Source organism: Apus apus, chromosome 1 (assembly GCF_020740795.1).
Source record: "Apus apus isolate bApuApu2 chromosome 1, bApuApu2.pri.cur, whole genome shotgun sequence".
NCBI classification, from domain to species: domain Eukaryota; kingdom Metazoa; phylum Chordata; class Aves; order Apodiformes; family Apodidae; genus Apus; species Apus apus.
The window spans coordinates 128992915-129020107 of NC_067282.1; the positions used below are offsets into that span (position 1 = coordinate 128992915).

Here is a 27193-nt window from a genome sequence, read left to right on the forward strand (position 1 = left end):
TGTGGGTAAAAGATATAGAAGAAATAAAATCAATTCAGGAAAAGGTTGCAAGTTTTTGCCCACTTTCACAAATACTCAAATATGATCCTGTATTTTGATGTCAACTGGTATTATGTGCTTTTTAAGTTTTATATTATGTATTCATAAACCCTGTTTAAAGAAAGTCAGTAAAAACATGACAATAAAATGGTAAGTTAACTCAAAGCATCCACATTCTAACTGTAAAAATGTATCAGTAACACCTGTGAAGAGTCTTATGTTATACAGAATGTGCAAGCCAGTTATCTGGGATGATGCTGACTGCCAATCCTCTGTAAAGCTGAGGTATCTTCAGAACTAACTTCAAGTCTGAGCCAACATCATAGAAAGTGACATGTATTTCCCTCCCACTCTCTGTCATAATGAAATAAAGGCAAACTGCAGTCCCTGAGGCAACCAAATTACAAGACAAATTTCAAATTGGTCTTACAGTTTTGGTGTATACTATTAAATAATTAAGACTCTTCATATTAGACTCAGATCCTCCATTACATCAAGATTTTTCTCGCCACAAAAATTATCAGCTCTTTTTTTTTATCAAAGCATCATTTTTAAAAATAGTAAGTAACATTTAGTATCATAATGATTCGGTTAAGAAACTGGCATCTTCTCATTTGAAGATACACATTTCCTCCAATTCATCCAAGTATAGAGAAAAAATATCACCACTGAATGCAGCAGAAAACAAATCACTGAAAAATTGAGTTAAACATTACAAGAAGCTATCCATAATGGCCAATTTATATACACACTAGAGTGTGCTATTGTATATAAGATTGGTGACTCTCATGTGAAACAAGAACGTGAGCTCTTCAGAACTAAGACACAGGATTGCCTCTAGGTCTACAGCAAAACAAGTTATTTTCTCTTTGGTCATATCACCAACATCCCAGTGAAAGATACAGCTGAGAACCTAAAGATAAGGACAAAAGTTTTTACAGGAAGGAAAGACAGATTCCAGACTTTACTTTACAACCAAACAAACATGCAGTATGCACAACCATATGCTCATCACAGGAACCAAGGAGATACTGTAAGTTATTTTATACAAGTAAATGTCATTGCTACCTGGAATACACAACATTAGAAGGGAATAGTGAACAAACTTTCATGAGCAACTTCCTATTATAGTGGTAAGGACATTTCCCGCTGAGTTAGAACTGAGCTGAGCTAGAGCTGAGTGACTGTGAATGGACTAGTTTGCTGGGAGACATTATGACTAAATGTGAAAAACTATATAGAGGAAATAGTATGAAAGGGCATGTACATGCCCAAAACTGAAATATAATTATAGTTCCCATACTGTACGTAACTAAAGTCTTCATATATTTGCAGTGTATAACATGGATCTCTACCCTCTTGCATTTAAGACATTAAAATTGTGTTAAGAACAACTATAGCTTCTATCTGCTCATTTACTCCAGAGGACATAAATACAGACACCTTCCACTGCGGAGGCCATTCAAAAAGAAAAACAAGAGCTAACTCATAAGTGGTTTTAGTATTAATTTTGCTGGCAGAACTGTACAATATGGTAAATAGCACAATCCATTTCGCTCAGGAAACCTTCTCTAAATGCCCTCAGGTTTCTAAATCATTATCATAGAACCACAGAATAGTTTGGGTTGGAAGGGACCTTGAAGATCATCTAGCTCCAAACCCCCTGTGTGGGAAGGGACACTTCCTACTACACCAGGTTGCTCAAAGCCCCATCCAACCTGGCCTTGAACATTTCCAGGAAGGGGACATCCACAACTTCCCTGGGCAACCTGTGCCAGTGTCTCACCACCCTCATAGAAAAAAAAGAATTCTTCATAATGCCTAACCTAAATCTACCCTCTTCCAGTTTAAAGCCATTACCCCTTGTCCTGTCACTCCATGTGAAAAGTCCCTCCCCAGTTTTCTTGTAAGCTCCGTTCAGATACTGGAATACCTGAATTATATAGATAGCTATTTCTCTGGGACAGAGCTACAACTGTGCCAGGGCATCTTATGCTCTTGATGTTTTCCTACTTCCCCACATAATCCAAATGATGGGACGTAGTAGCAAGAGAAAACAAAGAGGAGCAAACAGGACAGCATTCACAGGCAAGCTGACAAAAGAGAAAGCTACCATTAAGCAACATAGTAAGTATGAAAGGAATTCTTATCTCCATTAGGATATTCTAATGTCTTCTATCTCAAGAGCATCAGTTCAGATTAAATTAAATTCCACCATTGTCCATAAAGAACACGGTATTAACTTGCACAGGGTTACCAGCTGTCATCAATCACAATTATATATACCACACATGTTTATAAATATTTTACTATTTATGTATTACTCCATTATAACATACTACATTACTATATATAAACACACATAAAAACACTACACAAAGGGTCTTCTTTCTTTCTCTAAATAGGAAACTGACCTGCAGACTGCAAGAGGACAGAAAGAGACTGCAGAAAAATCAGGGTAACCCAACGAGTAGGAAGTTAAGCAAAACTACCAGGAAGCCTGTGTGGATGAACAAGGAGCTCCTGGCAAAAATAAAAAAAAAAAAAGAAGGGTGCACAGGTTGGAAGCAGGGACGTGTAACCTGGGTGGGATACAGAGACATTGTTCAAGCATGCAGGGATAAGGTTAGGAAAGTCAAAACCCAGATGGAATTGAATCTGGCAAGGCATGTCAAAGCCAACAAACAGGATTTTGGTAAGTAGAGATGACAAAAGGAAGGCTGTGAGGATGTTCATGCACTGACACAGGTTGCCCAGAGATGTGGTCACGTCCCCCTTCTTGGAGATTTTCAAAAGCCATCTGGACACAATACTGGGCAATTGGCTGTAGCTAGTCCTGCTTGTACAGGAGCAGATGACCTCCACAGGTCCCTTCCAACCTCAACCATTCTGTGAGCCACAATCAGACTTACCAAGCCCTAATTTATTGGCTGTTAATCACGAGGCTACTCATTTTTCCTCACAACTTTTCCACAGAAAGTACTAAAAAGAATTTGCTACTGTATTACAAAGCAACCAACAGTGGAGTGCTGCACATTTATTTTCCTATCACAAGTGAACTCTTCCAAAGGACCCATTGTCTATAGTTCACTACAGCATATATGCTGCTATTCTGGCTACAAACTTTGATTCCTAGTTTCAAATACATGAAACTTCAAATGTCACAGTGAATAGTAATCTAAACCACCACTTCTATCAACAAAACTATAATTGAACTAATGATACCTTCTGTGCCAAAAAATGCTCATTTTTCCATCTGCAGCTTTGTTATCCTTTGGGAAGTCAGCAACATGTGTTTTAGAAATATAACTCATTGAAATAATGCATATTGAATTTTCAGAGAGTTGTACTATTAATAACAAATAATTATGTTCATAGCGCATTCCTAGAGGATAGCTTTAGTCTTATGTGTGTTTAGAAACTCAAGACAACTACAAAGAAACCTGACACTCTGCTTCAAAAACATGCAGCCAAAAATTTCACTTAAGCATGAATAAAAATGTTCTAAGATTTAATACTAGATGTAACAATTCATGGCATCACTGTATGTAAAACTCTAAGACTAACATACCTTTGACATTTTCCAGTGTAATAAAAAGACAAATTGCTTTCTTCCTTCCTTCTTATTCAGTATAGAGTAAGTTGAATGATATTGTAAACAATCTTATTTACTTCAAAAATTGACAGAAGAAGAAGCTACATCTTTATATTTGAACCTCCTTTTTTAATATCTGAACTACTTCCCTTGTTTGCATCTGGATTCAAAGCTTAGAAAGCAAACAGTAGCGTTAATACTTACCTCTTCTTACAATCTTGTTTTCAGAAAATTAAAGCATTACTTAGGTTGGAAAAGACCTTCAAGATCGTTGAGCCCAACTATTAACCCCACTCTACCAAGCCCAGCACTAAGCCATATCCCCAAGTGCCACATCTAGAAGACGTATAAACACATCCAGGGATAGGGACTCAACCACCTCCCTGGGCAGCCTGTTCCAATGCCTGACAACTCTTTCAGTGAAAAAGTTCTTCCTAATGTCCAGTCTAAACCTCCCCTGGTGCAGCTTGAGGCCATTCCCTCTTGTTCTATCACCAGTTACTCGTGAAAAGAGACCAGTGCCTACCTTTACAGCATCCTTTCAGGTAGTTGCAGAGGGTGGTGAGGTCTGCATCAGCCTCATTTTCTTCAGACTAAACAGCCTCAGTTCCCTCAGCCTCTCCTCATGAGATTTGTTCTCAAGGCCCTTCATCAGCTTTGTTGCCCTTCTCTGGACACGCTGCAGCAATTTTTAAATACATTTTGGAACACAAAAAATATTCCAAAGCAGAAATGCTATCTCAAAACCAGCTGCTCAACAGCTATTTTCCCATCAAAGTACAGGCAAAGCAGCTCCAACATAAAGTGGTTGCTGTATTTTTTTATTTGGTTGGGTTTTTGTTTCCTGAAGACAATGAATGAAGGGTATAAGCTGTAAATTAAATAAAAATCACAAAACTTGCAGGACAACCCAAGAGATAAGTAATCGTCTTCATCAAGGTATTGTGTACGTTCCATTAGAAAAGTGACAAGAATTTAGTTAGAAGATGAAATTAACAGTTTGAGAAACAGCATCAAATCAAGGAGTTTGTAGTAATACAAATGCCAAGACAAAAAGGTACTTAAGAAAATGACAGTAAAATATTTTATAGATATACTCAGCTGAAGATCTGCAAGACAAGCTTCTGATGACCATGTTGCTCAAGAGTAAAGAGGTTTATGAAATAAAAAGCAAACACTTGTCTGTTATACCATATTGCCCAACCCATAATGTAAAGTGCATCTACCACTTCAACATTTTCCTTGCATCCAGAGAACTGTTATCAAATTGTAAACTTAAATTGTTGGTTACTTGTTTTATGTTCCTGACAAATTCATAAAAAAATCTAAGCATGTAGGGGAAAAAAAGAAAACAAACAAACCAAACAAACCCAAAACAAACAAACCCAACCAAACAAAAAACCAACAACAACCCAAACAGAGACAAATTACATCTTTATCAGAGACAACAAAAAAATTCATGAAGAAAGCAGAACTAACTACTGCTTCCTTACTTTCAGACACAATAGTATTACTATGGTTTCTAAAGGAGAGGATTTGTTGCCTAACCTCAGAAAAATTCCAACTAAAAGGAAGCACCTCCAACAGTCCAGAAAAAGGTACCCAAGCCACAGAAACATGTATTTATACTTGCATAGTATTTGCTCCTATTCTACCAAGACAGACCTATTAAAAAATACCAAAAATGTTATACAGGATACAGCAGTGATTTACAATAATTGATGTTCTGATTCATGTAGCATTTCAAACACTGCATTAATCAGATTTTAGGTTTAGGCATTCCTGGCCCAGCCCTTAATTGCTGATGTCTTTTGCTGGCAATGAGGTAGGCCAGAATGGAGTAAAATATTCCAAATAATTCAGCCCGGGGAGTATCCCCGGATTTGAGTTATGACGTTAGTGACTGGGAGTGGGCTATTAATTTTCTCAGTTTATGACCAAAGTATTCAGTAACAAAATCACACAATCATTCAGATTGGAAGGGACCTCTGGAGGTCATCTACTTGAACTTCCTGTCGAAAGCAAGATAAACACTGAATTGAGATCAGACTGAGTAACAGAATTCCAGGCTGGAAGGGACCTCAGGGATCATTTTGTCCAACTGTCTGTTTAGATTTGTGTCCAGTCAGACCCTGAAAACCTCCAAGGATGGAGATTTCACAACCTTGCTTGCTAAAATGTCCCAGTGCCTATCTTAATAATGAAAATATTTTTTTTTCCCCTTATACTAAGCTGCAACTTCACATGTTTTAATTTATGACCATTTCCACTCATCCTCCTGCTATGCACCTCTGCAGAGCCCACCTAGCTCCATTTTTCTGACAACCTTGTGTGTACTGGACATCTGCTATTAGGATCCCCTTAAGCTCTCTCTTGTCCAGGTTGAGGATAAGATATACAATATCCACTGCATTCCTCTTGTCCACAGTCTAGGTGTTTTATCACAGAAGGCAATCAGGTTGGTCAGGCATGATTTATCTCTTTGCTAATCCATGTTGGCTATTCCCAATCACCTTCTTCATGTGCCCAGAAATGGATACCAAGAGCACTTACACCATGATTTTCCCTAGGACCAGAAGGCTAGCAAGGCTGGATCCATGCATCACCCTTCTTGTCTTTCTTCAATAGTTAGAGACTTTCCTCAGTCTGAGTTGATACAGAACTTTCTCACAGTGACAGTCAGCTCTTCCATCACCTAATTAAACTTTTCAGCCCTCCTGAACTCTGTGGTCTGTCCTCTTCTATGCTCTGTGGTCTGAAGCTGATCATTTTTATAAATTACAACCTCACCTCGTCTTCTTCCCTGCCTTTTTAATGAGCTGATATCCATCACCCATACTAGAGATTCAGCCACACAAAGTAGCCCAACATATCACAGTTATTTTAACAATGTCATAGTTCAGCCTCTGCACATGGAGCTCTAGCTCCTCCTGTTTGTTTCCCAGCAAACTCCCATCATACTTTGGAGTCTAGATACAGACCTAGACACTTAAAGAGCATTCCCATGCAAAACTGCAGCATGCTTTTAGGTTGCTAACTTGTGAGCTAAGAGAAGGAGATACAAGCCAAAGAAAAGATGTTTTTCTCTACTTACTGTGAAACACCAACATCACTGAACTAAAAGCAAAACTACTTACTCTAGAGGAGAAAAGTTAAATTTCTGGGGTGGGTGGCAAACTTAATCTATTAAAAGTATGATATAATTAATCTATTTTCTTTCTCTTATACAAAGAAGTATCTTACATCACCACAATTTATTTATTTATTTTATTTAAGCCATAGCACATCGGATTAACATTCTGAAAAAGTCAAGAACTGACACCCCATTAAGTTACTTATAAGTACTAAAAGCTATTACAATGTTGGGGTTTAATTGGTTTTGAGGTTTATTTAATTCAATTGCAAACGGAAAAACACATAGACCTGCTAGATTTTAAAAACTACAGACCATTAAGCTATGTCATCTAATGCATTTTTTTAAAATGTTACTCTTGTAGATACTGACCACAAAAGGCAAAGGGATTCATACAGATAAATATTCAAAATCCTAAATCTATAGTGGAAACAATGAAAATAGATATATACCTCTGCTTTTCAAATTATACTCTAAGAGGAATATAACTTAGGATTCTTGACAGTGATGTGGCTGTTTTATTTCTTTCATGCATTCCATTTACTTCTCAAGCTTGATGATACCAAGATTTTAAAAAACAAAGAAACTGTGAGGAAGTGTTTTTGAGAAACAATATCATTTCTTCCTAAAAGGACTCCGTCTTTTTAAAAGCAAAGTAGCAGGTAATTAATTGAAGCATGAAACAAAGTTGTGAACAATGTGAGAAAAAAAAAGATTTAAGTCAAATCTGACCTTCTGCTGAAACTTACTTACTTCAATTGAAGCTCTATGTTGATATGCAAAGAACTTTCCCAGTATAGGAAATCTTCAATAAGGAAGGAACTCAAAAAATCCAAAAAGCCAAACTCCTGCCTAGCACTTTCTCACCTGCCCAAACAAGGCACAGACATAAAGGGAGATGAACAGAATTAACATGGATGAAATTTATTTTTTTGTTGTCTTAGACCCTTTCTTTTCTCCATTGTCTCAATTTGAGAACTGCACTCCTATCTGAGACCTGCACAAACACACCTCTGCAGCAGCAACTGACTTTTCCATTACTGTATCTAACACCTATTCAGCTCTCTAGATCTTTATCAATTTGCTTATATTTTTTTTCAAGATTACACTCTTGCCCCCCCACACTCTCTTTCCTTTCAATGATGTTAAAACCACAGTTCTCATTTTTGAATTTTTTTTTTTAGACAACAGTAACTGACTCTGAAGCTCTCTTCTTTAATCTATTCAATATGCTGCAGTTTAAAAAATTAACAAAATCTCAACAAAAAACCCCAACCAAAACCCTAAAGAAAAAAAAAAAAAAAAAGGCAAGAACAGAGATCACAATTTTCCTCCAAATACATCAAGATTAGGATGAAACAGTCACAGTAAGAACCCTCCCACTGCTGAGAAATTGCAAGGGAAAAGGAAAGGGATTCTAATTTGGACCCAAATATCACTTCCTCTAACTCTATAAACTAAGACCATACATACATTGCCCCTTTTGAGAGTCCCCTGGTTCCTGTCTACAAGCCAGCTGGCAAGGATGCAGAAACAAGCTCATGCTTTCTTCTTCATATGAGAAAAAATGAAATGTAAAAAGATTTTTAAAGGCTGTAGTATTAGGACTGAATTTGATGGCAAGCTTTAGATGCATTTTACCTTTGTTTGAAACTTCTTGATATTTTACAGTACATCAGATCTCCCACAAAGTGGCTAACCCAGATGAGAAAACGCATGATTAAGACACATTCTTGTTCTGAGCAATTCCCCTCTTCAGAGGGGCACAAATAGTGCTTACAGGAAGGCTGCTGGCTGAAAGTCTTTTCATAAAGTGAAAGCAAATCCTGCTGGAATACAGCCTTCCTCAATCAGATGCATGTGGATTTATTAAGCATATGTAAAGCTTTTTAAAAGACTGGAGGCCACATTTGAAAACCTGAAGTAGTGCAGCACCCATGAAAAGTAGAAAATACAAAAGAAAATAAAATACTGTTTCTTCCTCAAAAAAAAAATACCATTAGGTTTCTATTGTGCAATGCAAGATTCATCAGCCATGACAGTGATTGGTATCCAACAATTTAATTGGTGGTGAAAGAATAGGAATGTGTTGAAAGTTTATGAAATACTGTCATGAATTGCAACATCTCGCAAAGAGCTGCTATTTCTGTTTAATAAATATTCAGTTCTCAAAAGAATGTGCAAGTAAAGACAGATAAACTTGATGTAAGAAGGGGGGCAAGTGCCACCAGACGCTCATCCATGTGAGAACTATCTCATGAAAATATTATGTGAAATATGAGATATCTTCAGACAAGTCCTGTCATCTTTGTTACAGGATAGCTACAATATCCTCTTTCTCCCTGCATGTGAGATGTCCACTGCATTTTTGGCCAAATATCATAAAGCCCTGAATAATTTTCCTCAGTTAACCCTGTCACCATATTTTTAGCAAGTAACAACAGTATAGGATATCTAAGACCTGCTGAATCTAGCTTAAAACAAAAACATCAAATGTGGTAAAGTGATACATAGCTCAAGTAAATCTTCCTAAGCAGTGAGTCCAAGTCTCATTCACTGGAGTTACTTCTCACCACTCCAGATGGATGCAGCTGCTTTCTGGCTGGTCATCAGGGGGTTCTGGGCAGGTAACAGAATTCCCAGTGGGCAGAGATATGATCACACTCCATAAGAAACCAAGCAATTGTTCTCCTCTAGTGACCAAAATTACATTTTTCTCTTCTTACAAGGGGGAAGTTCGGGAATGAAGCTGATCCAATAGAAGTGACAATATTGAAAAATATCCGAGAAACAGTAGAAGACTCAAGAAGGAATATGTGGAGAACAGCCTGTCTTCTCCCCCCACGTAAGACTAAGAGTACAAAAGAGCATAAGAGTAAAATCTCCCTAGAAGCAGCTAATTTCATCATAATCTAGTACAGATTTTCTTGTGTTCAAGACGAAGGGTTTAGCACAATTCACTATTAAAAACATCAATGACAACTGCTAAATAAAAATAAAAAGCATAAGATTAAATGTTCCTTAAGTATCAAGTGTCTTATTCCTTACAAAAGGAAGTTAACTACAAAAATTACACTACCATAGAATTGTAATAAGAATATCTTCTCGTATTTTTAAATAGTAATTATTAAATAGTACAAAGAGTAATTTCTGGGGGGGGGGGGGTTTGGGGGATGTGGTGGACAGTGCTACAAAAGCAGGCAACAAAACAAGACACTGCCTGAACTGATGGTTTAGTTCATGAAGATGGAAATGGAATCTCCTTTTCTTCTTTATCACTAATAAGAAGGCTCTGCAATTATAAAAAATATTTTTCTAGTTATACAGTTTGAGTACAAAGGAGGTCCAGAATATTTTTTTATTACTTCTTGCTTATAAGCTCAAACTATGTTTTCCCTTCTTAGCTTCCCTGAAGTCATCCAGCCTTATTTCAAACTCTCTAGAAGATGAATGGAAATTTGCTTTTCGATTACACACTCACTTCTTTATATATACTTATCTCAAAAGTCAGACTATATTGTAAACCTGGCACATGAACTTGGATTGTTGGCACTACATAAAAAAGGGACTACAGAATTAGTAGCTGAAATTATTCTTAATATATACAAAGTATTGTAATACATTAAGAAATGAAAATTTGCTCTCAATCCTTTATCACAGTATCCTGGATTAATTTAAAGCATTAATCAGACTTGCATTTTTGTACATGAAGTTAAATTTCATTACGGTACTTATTTCTGGAAAGCAATGTTGATCATCCCAAACATGCTTGAGGATGCTTTAATCTGTAATGCATATTCACCCAAAATATTTTCTGTCTAGCAATACATTTAAGTTATAGGTTTATTTTTAAGGAAGTGCAGACTAGGAAAGTCTGTTTTATCTCAACATCCTTCAGGTTTAAAAACAGATGTTCTAGTTTTCATTAGTATCAGTTTTCTTTAAATGATAAACTGTAGCCAAGAAAAGTAAAAAAGAGTTCTTAGTAGTTTCAGTACATGATTATTTTAAATGTCACATGCTGTTCTGGACCTCTTAAGACTTTAATGAGGAAAAAAATTATACAAGTCTCAGCAGCAAAACTTTTTTTTTTCTTTCTTTCTTAAGAACAGCAACAGTGAAGTAACTACAAGTGTCACTATTGTTATCTATAAGCAGTATTAAAAAAATAGTTTTTAAAATAATCACCTTCAGACTATACACTAGAAAACTGCTTTGATCTTATAAACATTTCTATTTGGAGAAAAAGGAAAAAAAAATAAAAATGGAACAGCCATCTAGTTACATTGGTATAAAATTAGAGCTGATTTTAACCATCCCTTATCTCCAAAACCTCCCAAACAATTTATACTTTATCTTTCTCATAATTAGATGGTAGTTTTAAAATCTTGATATTATAAAGTTGCTATATTTGTAGTCTTTTGTGATGATTGCAGTAAGTAATACTTTACCATTGCAACTGCTTTCCCAGTAGCAGGAGCTATACAGAACTGGCCTTTTACACACCTTTGCAGTAGTTTACAACACTAGTTATTTGTAGAAATTAAGATGTTATGTATTTTGCCTACAGTTTACCCAAGTAAAAAGAGACTAAATCTTAAAGGCAAAATTAGTAAGGAAGTTTCCAAGTTAACAGAGGTTACATGAATTAAGTTTGACATAAGATGTATGAGTATTTCTTAGTTACAGATTAACCTCCAGTGTGTGAATTAGATTAGAATACATTTATACAAATAAAATTGTTTAGTACTTGACAAATTATACATTTCAACTGATCAATCTGCTCCAACACCAACTGTATGATATTTGTATATATCTCATACAAATGTAATACAGATTAAGTACATTTGAAGATGTTTAACTAATAGGTTAATTAGACAAAAAAATTTTCACTAATATAGTAAGATGTACTCTGCAACCACTTGCAGTTTATTAGTGAACTTTGAACCAAGTAAGATGAGTCAGAAGTTAAAAGGCCACAAAGGGACAATTCTTCAAAACTGTTCCCAAAATATCATCCTAACATTTGCTATGCATCTTATTTCTCCCAAGTATATAAACACGAAATATGAAAACTGTTAAAAGTACTGCCTCATTTTGACTAATATTAGCTAAAACTTCTGTTTTATAATAGTGAATAATGGTCAAGCACTCACAATAACCACATTGTGTCAGATGCTTCACACTGAACACAAACAGGGCTCAAGTGGATCCAGACATGGAGTTGCTTTGGTACTGCTCCCTGCATTTTTTAAGAAAGTGCGTGGCAAATAACAGACAATCAACCTAGAAGCATTGCCTCAACAGTACAATTATCCAAGTTCTATCATACACAAGTTTTGGAAATTTTAGTACAATTTGCACATTTCCATTATTCCCCCAATAAACCAACAAGACACTATTTTGACAGAAGCTAGACTCCATGAAAAAACTTGAGACAAGCTCGATGGTAAAGAACTCCTAATTTATCATTGTTCAATTGATTTGCATGTTTTACAACCATCTCAATTAGAATTTACATATTAAATAGAAACAAGGAAAAGATGAAGCAGCCTGGACACACTCACTGTGAATGCACAAATGGAAATATGCAGTAGCTGTGATGGCCTGTGACACACTGAATGTAAATTAGTTAATGCATTTAAATAAATCTAGGATATGCTGGCATAAAACAGGTCAGGCGGGTCAGACAGAAGTCAGGACAGGAATCTTGGTTCCAAAAAAGTATTTTTACTTTCACATACTTACACCCCAGAAAAATAAAAGTCTGAAAATCAGAGAGCCAAAGGAGGCACACAGTTGTGAAAGAATAAATGCTAGGCATGCTATGCAGCTGTAACTGAATACCAGAGTAACGAGGCAAATTAGGCATTCAAAGCTGGTAAGTAACAGCACAACACTAATATTTTTAAAACAAAATTAGCATGTTTAGTCTTATATCCACTCTTCTAATTAAACATTCTGAAACAAGACATAAAATAATTAATAAGAAAAGAATTTAAGACTAAAACATAAAGGCATGGGAGCAGAATTCTTTTTCCCCAACAGAAATAAAAAGTTGTTTTTCCTCATACTGTGGAAAAATAATTTAGAGGACAGAAGACATCAAAACTGGGGGAAGGGAGGGGGGAAAACAGGCCAAAAGATAAACAGCTCTGAAATTATTATTAAAATATAGACTTTGAACAAAAATGAGTGTCTGAAAGAAGAGTGGATAAAGTAACATGAAAAAAAAATGAAAAGGTGAAGAAATAAATGTGAGGTATCTGGCACACACGTGAAAAAGAGGTGGGCAAGGAACTGTTGCCACATCCATAAAGACCTTTAACAGTTCAGCAAAAAGAGATGCATTGCTATCTGTAAAAGTGCCTTTTCTGAAACACTCCATTATCAGCATTCCATAACTTTAAATGCTGCTGTGACCTGTGAAATTTCCTGGAATCTCATTTATAAGTTTAGTAGCAAATACAGCAGATAACTTTTTTCACACCTATTTTTCGTTATTAGCATTCTGTCTCCTCTATGTCTGCACCTAAAACCAACCTAAATATTTTCTTAGAAGATGGTATTTAACAGGATGTAAATCATATATTAGTTTTGTAAGAAAACATACATTTTCTAGTACTCCAGCCACAAAAAGCACCTACCTCCAAGACCTGTTTCCAATCTCCAGCAGAACACCTTTTCTAGAATCATAAATGCACTCTTCTGGAAGGAAAGACCAGGGAGGTAACAACAGAGTATTGCCTTTCATGTGAGAGAGGAGCTGGAATGCATGGAGTTCTGTCTCAGGGTAGATGAACAGGCAATAACTTACGGGACAGGATAAGTCCCATAAGGACAGCAGACCAGCATAACGGGCGTTGCGACATCTGCCTGCTATAGACCAGATAGTTTACAAGAACATGATGTAGATGAGGCCTTTTTCAGACAACTAGAAGCAGCTTCACATTCACAGGCCCTGGTCCTCAAGAAGGACATGATCCACTCCGGTACTTGCTGGAAGGAAAAGACAGCAGGGGACAAGAAATGCAGGAGTTTCCTGGGGCGCATTGGTTACAACTCCGTAACACAGGTGACTGAGGAGTAATCTCTGAGGCACTCTGTTGGACTGTGGGGATGTGAAGATCAGTGGCAGCCTGCCTTGGCTGCAGTGACCATGAGATGGTGGAGGTCAGGTGAGGGGAAGGAGCAGGTCAAAAAGCAGGATCGCAACACTGAACTCCAGGAGAGAAGACTCTGGTCTCTTAGGGGGTCTGCTTGAAAGAATCCCATGGGGAACAACCCTAGAAAGAGGGCTCCAAGATTGCTGGTTGATATTCAAGGCTTATCTCCTCCAAGCTCAATAATGGTCTATCGTGATAAGCAGGAAACAAAGCAAAAGCAGCAGGAGGCCTGCATGGATGAACAACAAATTCCTCACTAAACTCTGGCCTAAAAAGAGGGAGCAGAAGCATCACAGAATTACAGAATCACAGAATTTTCAGAGGTGGAAGGGACCTCTAGGGATCATCTATTCCAATTCCCCTGCTAAAGTAGGATCCCCTAGAGCACATTACCCAGGGCTGCATCAAGGTGGGTTTTGAGTATCTCCAGAGAAGGGGCCTCCACAACCTCCCTGGGCAGCCTGTTGCAGGGCTCTGTCACCCTCACTGTAAAGAAGTTTTTCCTCATCTTTAAATGGAACTTCCTGTGTTCCAGCTTGTGCCCGTTGCCCCCTGTCCTGCCCCTGGGAACTACTGAAAAGAGTCTGGCTCCATCCTCCTTGCACCCACCCTGTAGATACTTAGAGGCATTCATAAGGTCTCCCCTCAGCCTTCTCTTCTCCAGGCTAGACAGTCCCAGCTCTCTCAGCCTTTCCTCATAAGGGAGATGCTCCAGTCCCCCAGTCATCTTTGTCACCCTCTGCTGGACTCTCTCTAGTAGTTCCCTGTCTCTCATGAACTGGGGAGCCCAGAACTGGATGCAGTATTCCAGAGGTGGCCTCACTGGGGCTGAGTAGAGGGGGAGAATGACCTCTCTCAACCTACTGGTCACACTCTTCCATATGCAACCCAGGATTCCATTGGCTCATGGGTATCTACCATGACACCCAGATCCTTCTTCTCAGAACTGCTTTCTGCCAGGTCCACACACCCCAGATGCATGACATTCTCCCTCCCCAGCTGCAGGACCCTACACTTGCCCTCATTAGGTTCTTCTCTGCCCAGCTCTCCAGCCTGTTCAGGTCACACTGGATGGCCACACAGCCCTCTGGAGTGTCATCCACCCCTCCCAGTTTTGTATCATCAGCAAACTTGCTGAGGACACACTCTGTCCCCTCAGGTCATTGATTAATACATTAAACAAGACCGGACCGAGTATTGATCCCTGGGGGACACCACTGGTTACAGGCCTCCAACTCAACCCTGCTCTATTGATCACCACCCTCTGAGTTCTGTCACACAGCCAGCTCTCAATCCACCTCACTGTCCACTCATCTTGCCCACACTCCCTCACTTTCTTAATGAGGATGTTATCAGAAACATTGTCAATCCACTTAACTTAAAATCAAAACTGTATGATAAATCTAGCATTAACAAAGTTTTAATTCTTATATACTTTGCAAAGTATTTTAAAGTTTTGAAGCACCATCTCCAAAAACAAGGAGACAGACACAATCAAGTATGCATTCTATTTTATGTGTGTGATGTATAAGTCTAATATATAAAAACCCCAAAATGAACAGGTAATATTAATCAGAACAAAAATACGCTCATCCCTCAGAATTAGGAGGGAAGAAACTAGCCCAAAATCTCAAGTTTACTTTTTCTTATCTTTACTTAACTGCTCTTAAGAGTCTTATCCTTGTAATTTGAAGCTTTATAATTTAAATGTGATGTTTGCACAGGTACTTGCATGAAAAATTCCCGAAACATCAACAGTTACAGAAATAAATGAAACATCATTTAATACCATCAATTATTGTACTCAGGTTACCAGGCCATTTAATCCCAGCTAGGTATTACTGCATGACCTAGAGAAGTTTCTTTTAATTATTATGTACTCATCTGCCAGTTTTCTTCAGTCTAAGCTTCCTCTCTTATCTTTCTAAAACATCATTTAAACAGGGAGTCTTATCTGACCTGCTTTTTTACACACAAAAATATAATTCAAAATGCAATTATAGTACCAAGTTGATTCATTTTAATCATGACTTTTTGCAACAGGAATATTGCTAAATAAAATAAGCACATCAAAATCACTTTTTCAATACAAATTTTGAAGAAACTTGCTAAAAAATAGGTGGAATAGAAACAAAGGCTTCTAAAAGGACACATTTTTGGTGCTTTCAAAACAATTATAGATTTGTTAAGTTAGAAGAACAGATGTCAGTTGCCAAAGTAAAAAATACTATTTCAAAAAGAAGAATCACACCACATCAACTATTTTATTCTTTAAAACTTCCAGAAAGGGTTGACAATGGAAAAAAATGTGTATAACCACAATTAGAATTTTCCAGCAGCAACACAGTACTACTTCAAATGCAACTGTGTGGTAAATCAAAGAAATAGCAGAGGAAAAGTATGATCCAGTTCTCAGTGAATCATCAGAAACATTTGTCTGTAGATAGACCAAATGTCAGAAGTCTTATCAGATGATCTTCCAAAGAATTAAGTTCTACTCAGAGAACTAGAACCCAGATGCTATTTTCCTTTCTTAAATTAAATGTTCTCTCTCTGATTTGCAAATAAAATCACCTACTAAGCAGGAGCATTCATTTCACTATAGATGGTTTTTCATTGTATCAAACATTGGGGTTTGGTATGTTTTTAAGGCAGCATTTATTGATTTCTGCAACACATTAGAATGAGGCAGCAGCAAAATTTCAGATAAACTGGTTTAAAATGGCCAATAATTCTACATTATAGTAAAAAACATGTACTATTTACTAGCACTACATGTCGTGAAAACATGCAGCACCTCACATTTACAGAAGAGCTGAGGTGTTAATAGTTGAGATTAATATATGACTGTGAACAAAAAATGGAAAAAAATACAAACAAAAAAGATAAAAATAAGACATACATGTGCACCTGTTTCCTTCTTGTCTAAATAAGCAAGGTATTAAAAGGCTAACACTGCATTTATGCAACTTTGTGGTTGCAACACTGCACACAAGTAATGAAAAGTAAAATTACACTTCCCACAGTAGCTACAGGTACATTTTGTATGCAAAGAATTAGAATTACAGTGTATGATCCTGCCTCTTAATTACTACAAACCCTGAAATGGGAACGTGGGAATCATAACTCTAATTTTAACAGAATTTAAGAATTCAACAAAATTGCTGTTAACTTTATAATTTTATGTATAAACCCACTGCTGCCCTTTTAACGTCTCTGGTTGTTTTAGTAACACGGAAACAACATTAAGAATGTGAAAATACTACACACTCTATTAAAGCTTGATTTTTAAAGCCAATTTTATTCAGACCAAGCACAGAACTTTTTACTTTATTCTTTTACACAAGTATAAATGTGGCAACACTCCGTTGTCATCCATTAGTTAAATGCTAACACTATACCAAAGACTTGGAATTCTGCCCCTCCTGATCAGGAACAGTGATCATCCTGCCCCTTCAATTCTTCCATTTTCAGTACTGCCCTACTAAGAATAAGGCTTTTTTCACGCCTATGATAAAGTCTGAGTCTAGTTCAGAACACAAGTCACTTCATCAGCACGCTAAACCAACCCAGAGAAAACACCTGTAATATGCTTTATCTACCTCCCCTGTCTTCAAAATATTCTTTCAATATGGAAAGGCTGAAAACATCTTTTGAAACCATTTTATGAGAACAAAACAGTGGTAACATAACTGCCACCCTTGACTGAAGCAGAAATCAATAGAAAATAATGGAAAATAAAAATAGTTGCTGGCTTAGTTGACAAAGATTAATGAAATCTTCACCCAGAGCTAAGCACAGTAACTTAAAAGCAACAACAACAGCAACAAAGTCTAATTTAAATATCACCTTGTAAAGGTTTTGACTAAATGACTGGCTCTGTTACCTCCAAACCAATTTTTGAGAATTCCCTGTCACAAGTTCTGGAAGTTAATTAGTGAATATAAAGGTGTATGAAATACTGCATGGTCATGTAAAAAGCAGTTAGAACCATCTCATGAGGCCTTTGTTTTACCTATTACACTCAGAGAATAACACAGAAATTTAATTTAAGAGGAATTTGTTCAATACACATGAATGCCAGAATCAGTTCAGTTGGAATAAGACTTCCAGATGAACCTGAGAGTTCCCAGGACTATGTCTGAGCCATCACTATAGTCTGCTTTTAAGCTTTTCAAGTTAACAGCACTAATAACCAGCTGTTTCTGCTGGAAAATGAAATGCTAGCGAGATGGACATCTGTACAGTGTAGCTGCCAGATTCACTTGGTGTGTGGCCACAGGTGATAACTCTGGTTGTTGTAGGAGTCAAAGGAACTGGCATTAAAAGCTGCACTAACAGAAGGCATCCAATATTCAAGTTTCATGAAAGTAACTTTAACTGTCAGCTCTAAGAAGTATGACACACTTTTCTTCTCTGATTTGATCTGGCTATATCCAGAAGACAACAAGAGGAAGTACACAGGTTTTTCTACCAAGTGAAAATTTATGACCCTTTCATTGCCATTCCTGACTCAAACAGGTATGATACAGCAACATTAATGCTTGCAAATCTCAGTCACATTTCCACTCCTTAAATACTTCTGCTCGAAGAGCATTGTAAAAGTATTACAAAATAAAATCCACTAATTCTATTGTTAAGAGTTTATAATGAAGATTTATTTTAGCCAGTATGATACTCCATAAATCAGAAAACAAACTTGTTTTTATAATACAGGTAGTATAATAACATCTATTTCCTTGAGTAGGATGTTACAAATATAAACAAGAAAAGAAATAGTATTAGATTATTATATTACCATAGGTTCTACAAAAAAACTGCAGCCAGGAATACAAAATATTACAGCAACTCTTGAGTACAAATGTGCAACAAAGAAGTAGGTACTTCCACAGCAGCAAAAAAAAATTTTAAAAAAATCAGTGAAGCTGAATTACCAACAAGAACCTTTTGAAATGTTTTAAGTCTATAATATTTAGTTTGTCCTGCTACAACACTGAAAATGAAAAACTTCTCTTGTATGTGAGGCTTCATAAATGTATCTAATGAACAATGTTGCTTTCTGAAATGAAAGCAATTTTTATTCCAATGTCTAGTATCTCCTTACACTTTACAGATTTTTATGCAACACAAAGTATTCCATATTCAAGTTAGCTAATGCTTTATAAAAATCACTGGCCATAGCTGCTCCAGAACATGCTAAGTCATACTGTTAAACACATACCTGTGTCAAGTGTTTTTCTTATTTGTTCTAAGTAGCAGATCATAATAAGGCTGAGTGATCTGAGGTAAAATAATGTACTTATGCAAATGTGCTATTAAACCCACGTTCCCCACTGATGTCACAGGTCAGGCTCTGATCTAAAGACCTTAGAAATTCTCTAAATTCAAAAGTTTTTGGAGCAGGCCCGTGGATACTTACAGAGTATATATGTTGGACATAAATATACAACACCCTCCTGAAAAAAAGAAAGATACTACATGAAAGAAGTTACCTGGAGCTTCTTGTAATCATCCTTATGTGAAATTACTTCTTTTTTTTTTTCTTTCAAGAAATCCATTTCTAGAACACTATGTTTTTCCAGTAAACATTCTAATTCCTGTAAAGTTTACAAAATAAATTATATGAAGTTGCAGACTTTTGCGAATTCTGAAAATACAGATTCAACTCATCATTCCAACTAATTTAATTTCTTAAGACTGTGACACATGCTATAATAATACACAGAGAAAGAGCTGTGCAGGCAAACTCTGATTGCACTCTTTAAATTGAGATAATATTTTCAAGAAGTATAAGGTATTTAAAATCAAAGGCATTTCCTGGAAGGTATGTCCTATGAGGAGCCACTGAGGTCACCATGTCTAGTTTGGAGAAAAGAAAGTTAAAGGGTGTCCTCATTGCTCTTCCACAACTTCCTGAGGAGGGAAAATGGAAAAGGAGGGGCTGCTCTGTTCTCCTGGGATCCAATCATAGGACATATGGGACTCGTTCAAAGCTGTGTCAGGGAAGGTTCAGACTTGACATTAGGAAACATTTATTTTCTGAGAGGGTGGTCAAACACTGGAACCAACTTCCAGGAGAGGTGGTCGATGCCCCAAGCCTGTCAGTGTTTAAGAGGCACTTGGACAATGCCCTTCATAATTTGCTTTGACTTTTGGTCAGCCCTGAAGCACTCAAGCAGTTGGACCAGATGATTGTTGTAGGCCCTTTCCAACTGGAACTATTCTGTTTTAATTATTTCCATATTTTAATATCTTGTTCTGTCTTTCTACATTTGGAAAAAAAAAAATAATAAACTGCATATGAAACGTACTTTTTCCAAAAGGTTTCACTAAAAAGGCAGAAATCCCATTACATACAGCCCCAATTATCTCTCTACCTACATCTCCAAAATGAATACAATTTTTAAATATTCTGTGATCTTGCAGAGAGCCAGGCTAGAAGCCCACCCAACATGAACCACTAGAGAGGAAGGAGAATGACTCTACTGACAATAAACTTCAAAATTATTTGCTATACAAAGAGCTAAGGATTTTTATTATTTCTTAATGCAGCTGTTTCTCCTACCAAACTCATTCCTACTATACATAAGCTGTTGGCACCTTTTCAGTTGCTCAAGAACAACTATTTCTGCAGCCACGCAGGAAGCCAGCACAGAAACAAATGGCCTGCCAGATCACTGTACAGACATTCAAACAAAAGCACAACTGAGAGGGTCATGAGGAGGACAGAAAGAGTAGGTCTGCTCACTTCAATCCTGCTTTTGGACCCAATATTAAAAACAGTTTTGAGATTCAAAGTCTTTGATTCAACTGTAAAGATGGAAACTGATTGTGCAACACTTCTTCACTTCAGAGCCTAGTTCTCAACCTATCTCCTCTTAGAGTCTCTATTTCCACTTCCTTTCCAGCTCTCTTCTACATATTTAACTTGTAGTAAACTCAATCCATCCCAGCTTCCCTCATCTTTGCCTCTACTTACTCTAATTTTCATTTCCAACACATCATTTTTCTCCTTTCCTAGTACACCTTGACAGCTATCAAGGAACAGTATGAAGAATAGTAGAAATCAAATTCACTCTCCCACACCTCAGTGACTTTTAGCTAACTCAGATACATAACTACAGGCATAGCCCTGTTCAGTACTCTATCATGTTCAGGACAAAAGGAGTATCAAGAAGTTAGCTAGCAGAGCTCCCAGAAAAAGTTCTATGTGATATGGTCATAAAGATAGCCAAAGACACACTGAAATTCAGTGACCAATGCCTTCTAACAACATGGCTCCAAGCTAAAAAAACTTGTCTTTTTTTTTTGTCTTTTTTTCTTTCCTTCTCCAGGAAAAAAAAAAAAAGAAAAAGAAAAAGAAAAAAAAAAGGCTAATTTCTACAAAAATGCATTGCAAGTCTTTCCCAGCTCCATCTCTATTTAAATCCTATATAAATGCCAAATATTTCAAATTAAAAAACTATTCATACCTTTTTAATATTTAACTTTTCTTCTTCAGCAGTTGAAAGCTTGATTTCTAGGTTTGCAACAGCTTGTTGAAGGTAGCTCTTTGGTTCATTTGCTTTCTGTGTCTCAGCATCAACCAAAGCAATGTTTGATGTAACCAAGGTTTTGTCTTCTGTTACATTCAAAGAGGCAACCAGAATATCTGACTGAATCTAATTCATGCAAGAAACAAAACGGCAAAGGAAATTTAAGATTCCAGTCGTGTCATTTTTCATTTTCAGATGACATTACAGAAATCAAGAACTGTAAATACTCGGGTTACATTTTTGAAACCACACTTTTTTGAAATTGGCCACTCACATTCTCATATGTAGGATGTGCTGGCCAAAAAGAAAGCTCAACAATGGAACAGTAGTTAGTAATTCTAGATGGATTCACATCAATCCTTCCATCTCCTCAACTGCTTTTCAAGAATACTTTAGGAGAAGGTTTTATTAAGGAGGATGGCACAGTTACCTCCACTTCCAAGGAGGTCAAATACTCAAAAGCAGTGAAAAGAGACAGAAATGAAACTGAATCGTCTGTCTCAAAGCATCAGTTTACAAGGAAATAAACTCTTCTTGGACTAGTCACTCCATGCTTTCATCCAATGCAGACTGCAAACAGTAGCCATGGGAAGGGAATACTAAATAAATAAATATCTCACCTTAAGGCTAGACCAACAGAAAAAAAGTAATTGGGACATGCCTACAACATTCAGTTCATGTTTATTTCAGTGAACTGCAGAAGTACAAAAACTGAAAAAGAGGCTTCTAGAATACACAATCCAAAACACATGAAACACTAATAACCCTGTATTTTCAGAAAAGCACAAAAATAAATTAGGTGAGGTTTAAAGTATTTTCTAGTACAATTAACAAAAGCAAAGGTTTTTTTCCCCATCTTTAAAAGAAAACAAAAAGGCAAAAATCTTGTTTATATTGCAGCAAAGAAACTTCAAAGGAAAAAGCTAGTACATTTATTTCAGCTGCCACTTCTTAAAAAATAATATGAAAGTCAAAAGCACTTAAGATTTGGGGACGGCTGATGAAAGGAGCATCTCAATGTCTATTAAGAGATGTTTGACTGCTCTGATTCAATCCATTCCCTTAACACCAAAATTCACAACAGGCACAAATAATATACTGATTTCAAATAAATACCTCTCAAAGGACTCAAAGAAAGAAGCAGGAAAAAAAAGCTGATATCTTGACTGTACACAGGTACATAAGATTCAGTAAACAAAACATACAGAAAGAAAACTGCAGTTTGTACTCTGAATTCCCCTTCTGTAAGAAGTAAAGAGATGCTAGATGTGCTAATTCTACTTCTGAGTACTACTCAAGATTAGAGTCTGACCCTGCCAAAAATTGTGATGTTGGAACCTGAAATGTTGAATAACATGAAACCTCAAGAGGCTCTGAAGACACTATTATAGAAGAACAGATTTCTCCTAACATCTTCCTCTAACAGGTGTAAGAATATTTTACTATAGTTTTATGCCAACCATTTTCCTTTAGTATTATCCAAAAGTGCAAAGTATGATCTCCATTTCAAAGGCCCTCCTCTCAACTCCCTTTCTGCCTTTACTAACACTTGCTAATGTTGTATTCTTTAGTTTGTATTATTTCCTGCATTAAAAAGAGTTTAGGGAACCACAGGTCTTACACTAGCTGACCAGCACAGTATCAGAAAGACTGAAACGTGGCCTACAACTAGAACCTGTACACATAATTATTCAGAAGTATCAAAGTCTATTTCTTATTTTTAATAAGATTACCTAACCAGATGACTCTTTAGTTTCAAAAAATACACCTAAGCCCTAGTATTCTGGAATATCCAAAGTGTATTTTCCAGGGAACAAACAAGCTAAAGCTGCTGGCCTAGTTCCAACAAGAAAAGATACAGGTTATTGACGTTCCACAGTTAGTCAAAATCAAAAAGGGTAGGATCTGTTGTGGCTGAAGGAAACCATATTTTGCTTATCCTGACAGTTATAGAAATTTACTTAGCTAAACACTGTCCGAAAGGAAGATGAAGAGCTTTCAATACAGAAAATAAACCTGGCTGACATCAGTCAAAAAAGAAAACACTCTCCCCTCACAATAAAATACTCCACAACTTTTAGATTTCTAAGAAAATATCTTTGGTACCATTTGCATCTGGGCACATCTCCTCCCTACTTTTTAATAGGTTTTCCCCAGAACACAGTTTTAAAGGCACAGCAGCAGGCCATCTGCCTGTGCCAAAAAGATGAGCCAGCAGGGAAGAAGGTGAATAGAAAGATCTGGTTGCAACTCAGGGCAAAAAGAAGAGTTGATGGCCTTTGGAAAAGCAGCAGGCCAAACCAACCAACCCCCCCCCCAAAAAAAACAAACCCCAAACAAAACCAAACCAAAAAACTCCACCAAACCTGAGAAGTAATGCAGGGGAAAAAATAAAGTTAAATACAATCAAATATAAAACTAAATTAATTTAATTGTAATTAAGTCAAGATTAAAAGGTTAGTTGTCTATTCCTAAAACCACTTGAGAAAACATACAAGTACGACATATAGGTACAGCTGTAATCTTTACAGCTTTAACACTGTTTTCTTTAGAGAACATTCCTATTGTTTCCTACTTTCATGCCCAACATTATCAGCACGCCTTTAACTATTAATAAGTCCTTAACACAATAATATCTCTTGCAGTTTGCATCAAAGTAGAATGGTGTCTCCCAGTTACAGGATCTAAACATAATTTTAAAATTATTTTACTTCAAAGTCTGTTTCACAGAAATCCAGGGACTTTCTGCTTTTAAAAGGCCATTCAACCTAAATTTGCACAGAAAAAACCAGAATGCTAGGATATTTAAAACATATGGTTCCCATACTGAAACACAAAAATAGTGGTTTTACCTGTTCCTCCAGGACAGCTGGGTTTATACCATTGTTGGCTGTTTGAATAGCTGTTGCCACATTACCACTTGATAAACTGAATGAGTCAGAAGGAACCAGGCAGGAAGAAGGCACAGAGTGCTCAAGAAGAACATCAGGAGATACATGGACTTCAGATACTAATGCAGAAAATAAGAACAGGAAATACACACAATACGAATTAACATTCATAAAATAATTCTGGTTTCGAAATGTATACTTAGCAAAACCAGTCACACTAGCAATAAGTACAGTCATACTCACATAAGCCTATGTACCTCTTACCATCTAATTGCACTGAAGAGTACTTCCATACAAAGTTCCTGTATTTTTGAGTACCATCAACTTAAGGACATTCAAAATTGTACAGTCACACTAAATTTAGACTTGTAACTTACACAGAGATTTGATAAGACAATTGCCACCAAAAGCAGCAGGTTTTAACTTTTTTCTCTTTTCATTCTCTTAAACGTTCAGCTCTAGCATGCTCTTTAATCAGCTTAAGTCAACTCTAAAACCATACTTGCAATTTCCTAAGTTCTATAAATGTTAAAGGTAGAAAAATCCTCAACTCTCTTGTATGTCTTATACAGAAACAGCTTACCAAGACACATGCTAAAATCAGTTTTACTTTTTGTAAGAGATCAAAAGATAACTAAGTAGATTCTAGCTAATAAAACTTAAGTCTAACACTGGAGTGAGAGCTCTTCCATAGTAATTTCCATTTATGCCAAAAATCCTGAACATCATTATTAGTGTGGTACAACAGAAACTTGAGCACTTTTATGAAAGACTCAGACATAAATTAAATTAAAAGGAGAAGAGAAAGTTTTGCATACATTTTTAATTTAACAGCAGAGTCCTGCAAACTTTGATGTGATCAGCTACAGGTATGCCTTTGCAATAGATAAAAAAGTATATTCAATTGCTTTAGAAAAAGCAGCTTATTTTATTGTTACAAATCTGGTAAAATATAAAAGATGCCACTAGCCAGAGCAAGGCTCAGTCTCTCTCAATATCACTGTTTAATAATGTGCAAGTGTGCATACACAGCTCAAACAAGTGTATATATTGGCCTAATCAATTTCCAACAGATGGAAAACCAACTAAAGACTGTATCGAGCAATTGTGACTGAGCAGAAAAGCTATTTCTCATACTAAAACTGTCAACTCAAAAGGAAAAACCTGGCATGGCACAGATATTTGTGGTGTTTGGAGTCATCCTTTGCTGATGATCACCGTATGTTAGGCATAGTTCACATATGAACAAAGAAAAAACAGACACTGAGCCTGAATACAGATGAGGAACGGAGACTCACAGAGATCAAAGCTTAAGGTATTCACATGTTTTGGAGTATCCAATACTAGATACAAATTTTTTTTTCTTTTTTTTCAGATAATACAGATTTATGTGGAACCGTCTACAATCAAATTGAGTTTTCAGTGATTCCAGTTAGCATAAGGAATGCATAGCTTTTTGAGGGGAAAGAAAAAAGAGAAACAAAAACCTACCTCTTAAATTGTCAAAATAAAGCCTAGGAAATGAGGAGCAAAAACTGGTGACCACCTCTGAACACTGTGGTTTAAAATTATTCAACTAAATACATGATCTTGCAGAAGACAAGAAAATGTGGCAACTCTCCAAGGTATCATTTAAACATCTTTTTTTTAACAAAGCCTTCGTTTCACTTTCAGCAATGCTAAAGATTCAAAAATTAGACATTCCTAGAATTACATGTGTTATGTCTGTAATTCAAGCTCTCTTAATTAATTCCTCTTGTGTATATACTGGTGAAATTGCATTACAATTTTGGTTCAGCTCAAAATTCGCTTATGAAGATGACCCCTCAATCATTCCTGCTTACCATGCCTTAGTTATCCTAATGAAACAGTTTCAGAACACCTGAAACAAAAACTTGCTTCAGATAAAATTACCTGCCTCGACTCCAACAACTAATGGACATTCAAGTCCACAGAACCAGGCTAATGCTGAAATAAAACTCCTGAAGAACATCTAGTATGGATTTTGTCTTGTCAGCACCACTTTAGAGATCCTCTCCTCTTCAACTCCTGTACCACCTGCTATAATACACAGCCATTCTGATAATAATGACAAGATATTTTTCCACATTATCTTGTCCTGATGCAAGATACCTCCTCTAACTTCTTCAGTTAGCAAGACAGGAGTCTGATAGCCCTGATGAATTTCCAAATAAAACTGGTATTATTCATTCATCAAAGCTGTAGCATGATAAAGAAAAGCAGCATGTATTCAATTATGGGTATATGAAAAAGTCATATGCCCAAGAAGGCTGAAATCAGATGCAGATATCGCTAGAACTGGACTTTAAAAAAAACATGATCATTTCTGAACCCTTGACTACCAAATACTAAGAATATGTTATCATAGGTTTGTACATAAGAACTGACAAACCATGCATATTGTTAACAGAAGCAGAGATAAGGAACAATCTGCAATCTTGTTCATGCAAGAAAAATTCTGTATCTTTACCCTAGTAATGAAGCTAAAACAATTCTTAAAATCACTGGGGAATCAGAAATTCTGAAAATAAAACCAACAGGATGAAAATGAACTGTTAAATCAACATTCCACATGAGTTGTATGTATAGTTTTGAGCTTCAGAAGGGAAACGTTAGGTATGAAAAATGTCGCTGAAAAAAATAAACATGAGTAACAAGTACTAAATGGATGTTATTTATATACAGCAACAAGAGATGATGCATCAGCAGGGCTCAGAGCAAAAGCCCATATGGTAATTGTTTTACATACTCATGCAGAATGTTGCAAACTCCTTGCAGCACATTTTCCCTACATGTAGGTTTCAGTTGTTAAA

The 27193-nt window shown here is 36.5% G+C and overlaps 1 protein-coding gene across 8 annotated transcripts in view; it reads right to left on the reverse strand.

The window, feature by feature from the left end:
- CCDC91 (coiled-coil domain containing 91) overlaps positions 1-27193 on the reverse strand; it is a 132187-nt gene that overhangs the window by 78025 nt on the left and 26969 nt on the right. For all 8 annotated transcript variants that reach the window (XM_051628772.1, XM_051628744.1, XM_051628782.1 and 5 more), the window contains 3 exons: positions 24321-24478; positions 21406-21594; positions 19426-19530 (listed from right to left, as the gene is read on the reverse strand). In XM_051628772.1, the coding sequence (XP_051484732.1) occupies positions 19426-19530; positions 21406-21594; positions 24321-24478 (452 nt within the window). The remainder of the gene's footprint in view (positions 1-19425; positions 19531-21405; positions 21595-24320; positions 24479-27193) is intronic.